The sequence below is a fragment of the Canis aureus genome, chromosome 23 (assembly GCF_053574225.1).
Source record: "Canis aureus isolate CA01 chromosome 23, VMU_Caureus_v.1.0, whole genome shotgun sequence".
Classification (NCBI taxonomy): Eukaryota; Metazoa; Chordata; class Mammalia; order Carnivora; family Canidae; genus Canis; species Canis aureus.
In genome coordinates this window covers 30889402-30895401 of record NC_135633.1, presented here as the reverse complement: position 1 = coordinate 30895401, position 6000 = coordinate 30889402, and the positions used below count along the sequence as shown (strand labels likewise).

At 43.1% G+C, this 6000-nt stretch overlaps 1 protein-coding gene and 1 long non-coding RNA gene across 9 annotated transcripts in view; one reads left to right on the top strand and one right to left on the bottom strand.

Moving 5' to 3' along the window:
- The first annotated feature begins 311 nt into the window (after positions 1-311).
- ALG8 (ALG8 alpha-1,3-glucosyltransferase) overlaps positions 312-6000 on the top strand; it is a 27149-nt gene continuing 21460 nt past the window's right edge. For 4 of the 8 annotated variants that reach the window (XM_077867195.1, XM_077867193.1, XM_077867194.1 and 1 more), the window contains exons 1-2: positions 313-470; positions 4351-4429. In XM_077867195.1, the coding sequence (XP_077723321.1) occupies positions 376-470; positions 4351-4429 (174 nt within the window). In that variant the 5' untranslated portion in view covers positions 313-375. Of the gene's footprint in view, positions 471-917; positions 2689-4350; positions 4430-6000 lie in introns of those variants that run through there. The other 4 variants (XM_077867200.1, XM_077867199.1, XM_077867196.1 and 1 more) reach the window with 3 other exon arrangements.
- The window catches only part of LOC144294960 (uncharacterized), a 15699-nt gene continuing 10271 nt past the window's right edge, over positions 573-6000 (bottom strand). The window contains exon 3 of the long non-coding RNA XR_013362300.1: positions 573-966. This is a non-coding gene — a long non-coding RNA (uncharacterized LOC144294960). The remainder of the gene's footprint in view (positions 967-6000) is intronic.

Sequence of the window (6000 nt, the reverse complement as noted above, 5' to 3'; positions counted from 1 at the left end):
CTCCTCCACTTCTCCCTCGCCTGGGTACCCCAACGCCTGGGTACCCCATGCTGCAAGGCACATGCAGGAAACGCCAGAGCAGGCGTGTGCAGCAACTATTCCAGAGGAAGTATGAAGTAGCTGACGAAACTTAGCCTGCCATCCTAAGAGACCTGCGCAGACGCAGCCCTTCCAAGCCGAGCCCCAGCGAGACGCTGGACAGTGGGGGGGAAAAACGGGCCAGCAGGAGATTTAAACGCCAGAGCTCCGCCGTCCCACAGGCGGACTGGCTCAGCGCATGCGCGGAGCGGCCGGCGCCGGCTCAGAAGGCCCTCCCCGCATGCGCGGGAGCCCGGATGCGGATCCGATTGGTTCGAAGCGCGCGACGCTGCGGCAATGGCTGCCCCCGGAGTTGCGGCGTGTGGTGGAAATTGGTTCTCGGCTCTGGCGCTCGGGGTGACTCTCCTCAAATGCCTTCTCATCCCCACCTAGTAAGGGACCCGCGCCGCGGTTGGTCAGAGCGGGAATGAGGAGCTTGGACGCCGGTGGGTGGGAGGAGGAAAGGGGGCTTGGAAGTCGGGCGCTGTGCTTCCCATGCCGCGGATTGATCGTTACCTTTTTTTTTTTTTTTTAAGATTTTATTTATTTATTCATGACAGACACTGAGAGAGAGAGAGAGAGAGAGGCAAGACACAGGCAAGACACAGGCAGAGGGAGAAGCAGGCTCCACGCAGGAAGCCCGACGCGGGACCCGATCCGGGGTCTCCGGGGTCACGCCCTGGGCCGAAGGCGGCGCCAAACCGCTGAGCCGCCCGGATCGTCGCTCGACCTGAGAACTAGATCACAGCCCTGGTCGCTGGCTTCGGCGTTTCTAAGCCTTGGGTCCTCATCTTAGTGTGCAGGTTAAGGTTAAGGACACCCACCTCCGTCGTTCACTCAGCGGTAGTTCGCAGTGGCCCGGTGGCGAGCCACCAAGTCCTGGAGGTGCTGTGAGGAGAAAGACGTTTCCGGGTTCTGCCCTCGATAGAATTCGTGGGGGCAGATGGACAGAAACGATAGTGTTAGGATCTGTGAAGGAAATAGAGTCACTGCGGGTCTTTTCTCCTTGAGGAGGTGATGTTTAAGTTAAAATTCGAAGGATGAAGGAAGCAATGTAAAACAGCTCAGTCACAGGAGAGAATAAACGTGAAGGAGGCCTTTGTGGGAGGAAAGAACTCAGCGTTCTGGGAACAGCAAGTGCCCATTGTTGCTGAAGAGCAATATGGCAGGAGGAGAGTGGCACAGGATGAGGTGGGCAGTGGCCAGATCACACAAGGTTAGGCCATTTGAAAAATGGAGGGGCAAGTCTGAAAGCATGGAAACCAGTGAGGAAGCAACCACCAAGTAATGCGTATTCTGCGGGAACTCAATATTTGTTAATATTAGCTTCCACCATCTGTTCTTCCTTCCTAAATCTTATGCAGTGATTTCGCCCTTCCTCTAGGTCTCCCTACCCTTTCCCAGGTTTTGGTTTACTGATAATGTTTGCTTCAGTTCTTGGTGATAACCTGTTGGGTATGGAAGGAAGAGTTGTATGTATAGAGTGTGCATCCACACTGATGTGTATATGTACTTATATAAGCAATGAAGTGTGTGTAGGTTTAGACTTACACTTAGGAAAAGGAGGAGTTGGCCAAACTTTCTGCATCACTGAAAGGAAATAAACTTCTTTCCATTTTAAAGGCAAATTGGAAAAACCCTTCTAAAATGTGAGAAATTCCTTTCAAATCAGAGTGAAAGGGAATTTTTGCATATAAAGTGATGTTTTTTGCTTTAGTTACTTAAGCCTAGAGATGGGTCTTCAGGGTTGTTTCTTTGGTCCAGGATTAAGAATGTATGTAGTTGTAGTTAATGCTCTGCTTCTCAAACTGTAAAACCCGGGGATGTGAGAGGGAAGCTACAGGATAAATGTAAATATAGTCAGCAAAGTGTTAACTGCTTTTTACATACCAGGTATTGTGGGTAGGCACTACAGGGGAGGACAGAATGGATATGATCACTAACCCTGTAAGAGTGTAGTTTTGTGGGATAACAGTTCCAGACACAAATCAACACAAATATGTAATTACATAACTATACTTGTGTTAAAAGCATTACGAAGGAAAAGAATGGGATTCTATAAGGGGACTAACCCGGGGGACTTACTTTAGATTGGGTGTCAGGGAAAGCCTCTGAGGAATTGACATGTAGTTGAAGGCCTGAAGATAGGCCCAGTACATATCTTTTGATAAACATGGGTAAATGCATTTCTGTTGAGTACTGTATATACTTAGAAATGGAATTGCTAAGTCGTGGCTATCAATTTTGAATTGTGATTTTGAGGCATCTGTAGAAAATTTCAGTGTCAGCAGAAATTTGGGGATGTCTGTCTCTAGAACTCAGAAAAGAGATCAAACTTGTATTGTGGTATGGGAGTCATTGTACAGTTGATAATGGACGCAATAAGTATGAATAAGATCATCCAGAGCGGAGTAAGTTCCATAAAAAGAGGACCAAGAACTAAACTTACGGGAACACCAGCATTTACCTAGTGAATACTGAAATGGAAAGCCATGGAACAGACATAGAAGGGGTTGGCTAGGAAACTCAGGAGAGTTGTCACTGGAAAGATTGTATAAAACATTGAGAAGTGTTCATCGGGTTTTGCTGCGGAATTCATAGTTGACTTTGGTGAGTAGTTAACTTAGCAAGAATGTATTGAGCCCATCCACATATCAGGGGCTCTTCAAGATGTGGACGGGAAGTACAGCAGTGGACAAACAGAAAAAAATTATTCTAAAGAGGGAAAAGGGTATAGAATATTCCACCCCAAAATAAGGCTCTTTGGCATAAGGATTATTGGGGGCTGATTATTTGGAGAAACTGCAGACACAGGAAAATCTCTGAAAGCAGAGTAGAAGTTGCCCTTTTATAAAGAAAATTCAGGGGATCCCTGGGTGGCACAGCAGTTTGACGCCTGCCTTTGGCCCAGGGCGCGATCCTGGAGACCCGGGATCGAATCCCACGTTGGGCTCCTGGTGTATGGAGCCTGCTTCTCCCTCTGCCTGTGTCTCTGCCTCTCTCTCTCTCTCTCTCTCTCTCTCTGTGTGACTCTCATAAATAAAGAAAGAAAGAAAAAAAGAAAATAAAATTTACAGTAGCAAGGGGCCTGTATTGGGAAAGGAGCTGTTACCAGAGATCCCTTTTTCACCTGAGAGACTTATCTGCTGGGAGGGCAACCTTTGTGCACCAAACATCCTCTTCTGGCTCTAGTAAATTGCCGCATCCCCATTGGAAAGCCCAGGCCCCTATCCCTTTCCTCAGCTTAGGGTGGTATATAAGCCTCAATCATTTGGCTGCCTTCTAAATCTCCTATCTTTCTCTGTTCTTTTGGGGCTTTCATATATACGTGTATTATTAAAATTGGCTTTTTTTTTTCTCCTATTAATCTGTTTTATGGCAGTTTAATTCTTTGGCCAGTTACAGAATTTACAAGGGTAGAAGAGAACCTGTTTCTTTCCCTGCAGTGGAGATGCTTGACTATATTTATGTATAGTGAGGAATTTGGAGACATGGGAAAGGCATGGCAGGAGCCTTTTCCACCTTTGCTTTCTGATGAACTCCTACTTATCCCTGAAGATCTAGTTGGTGTGTGAAGCATTTTCCAGATAATGAATTTTGTTAGAATTCTTTATGAGGGATCCCTGGGTGGCGCAGCGGTTTGGCGCCTGCCTTTGGCGCGGGGCGCGATCCTGGAAACCCGGGATCGAATCCCACATCGGGCTCCCGGCGGGTGGAGCCTGCTTCTCCCTCTGCCTGTGTCTCTGCCTCTCTCTCTCTGTGTGTGACTATCATAAATAAATAAAAATTAAAAAAAAAAAAAAGAATTCTTTATGAGCAAGAGTAAGTTACTTCTGAGCAAGAATAGCCAGAGGACTTCTGTTGTTTAAGTAGGACTTTTGGTCAGCCCTTCAGATAACTCTAAGAACCTTTTCACTTTTATATAAATCCCCAACTTTTCCAGAAGGCCAGATAAGTGCAGTGTTTCAGGATTATGTAATGCCTGTTTGTGTTTTTATAGGATCATGAATATCACTATACAGGAGTGTTTGTCCATTTAAAAGTATAATTTTAGAAATGTGAAATGGAGGGGCCCCTGGGTGGCTCAGCCGGTTGAGTATCCAAATTTTAATCTCAGCTGGGGTCTTGATCTCACGGTCATGAGTTTAAGCCTCCAGCTGGGCACTACACCAGGTGTGGTATCTACTGTTAAAAAAAAAAAAAGAAAGAAAGAAATGTAAAATTAATAAATGTGACAAAATCTCATTTCACTCATCCGATTGTTTTGAATAGCCATTCCACAGATTTTGAAGTACACCGAAACTGGCTTGCTATCACTCACAGTTTGCCAATATCACAGTGGTATTATGAGGTAAGTTTTAATTTTCACTTTTTCGGTGGCTTATCTATTATGGTGATAATGTGATATCATATAAATACTACTGATGTTAAAACAGTTTTCCAGGAGAAAAAGTTTTCCATGTAATTATAAGTCTAATTAATCTTCATAAAAATTGTCTTTTTTACTCCATTCTGTCCTCTGGCACTATTAGGGAATCCTATTACTTCAAAGTGAGTTTCCCAAACTATAAATTGGGAATTATAATATTCGCCACACTCTTTTTGAAAGAATTTGGGATTAAGAGGAAAAATTGGATTCTAGGCCTGGCTCTGCCATAGCACAGAAAATATATTTCATTTCTCTGAGCCTTAGTTTCTCATCTGGCACATAAGGATTTGGAATGAATTATTTCTAAGATCCTATTCCCTATATTTAGTGATTTATGAGAAAAGGAATAGTCAAATGTGATATGCAGGCTTCTGGTAATATAAAGCATTCTCTTCTATTATTTATAAAACCTATGTATTTTTGTTTCTGGTATGAATTACTAAGCTGCAAATGGTATTTCATGAAAAACAGACATCACTTCAGAAGTGTCTTCATCAAAAACAGCACTCTGCTGCAGGGAGTTTTTTTTTTTTTTAAGACAATCTAAAGCTTTCTGTGAATTTGTTCTTGCTTTGAAGGGGGTTTTTTTGGCCAGATCAGAACAATCCTTAATAGCTTAAGAACAATGACCTGAAGGACCAAGTTCCTTCTTACATATAAATTTGTGATGGGAATATTAAGAATCGGTAAGCAATTACTTTAAAATAAAGAGTTTACTTTAAAGTATTTCAGTTTGCATGTATGCAGACCAATTAAAAGACATTATATGTGGCATAGTGGTCAAGAGTTTGGGCTTTTTATTTCAGACTGTGTCTGTGTGACTTGCAGCGCTGCCACTTAATGCCCAAGCTTGAGTTCTCAAAGCCTCAACACACCTAACTATTAATGATAATAAGAAATAGAGTGAAGTGAATATAATGCTTATAGTACTTAGCACAGTGCTTAGAACAGAAGTGCTCAGTAAACATTATTAAGGGTTAATAATTGGCATTATTCATATAATGACTCTTAGACTGTAAATGAAAAGGCAGCTCCTGTCTCCCCTCTCTTTCTGACCATTTCCTCTTTGTTTCCTTTGCCAGCTCTCCCTCACCTGCACACCCTTCCAACAGCTGATACTCTTCTAGGGTTCTCTTTGTGGTCCTTGTGTTTTTAATTCTGTAGTTTTCTGGATGTTCTTTCTCATTTACTCCTATAACTTTCACTACTATCTGTTATTTTAGGACTCCTAAAACTCTATGTAGGCCAGAGCTGTTTTCTTTATCAGTTTATTTTGGATAAAAGAGGCTTATGTAAAAGATATCCTTGGAGCCCTGGCTGGCTCAGTCACTAGAGCATGTGAGTCTTGATCTTGGGGTTGTGAGTTCAAGCCCCACATTGGGTGTAGAGCTCACTTTAATTAAAAAAAAAAAAAAAAAAAAAAGATGTTCTAGTAATGGTATACTACTTTGTTCTTTCTGCTCTCCTCAAATATAACAACAAAAGCCAACAAG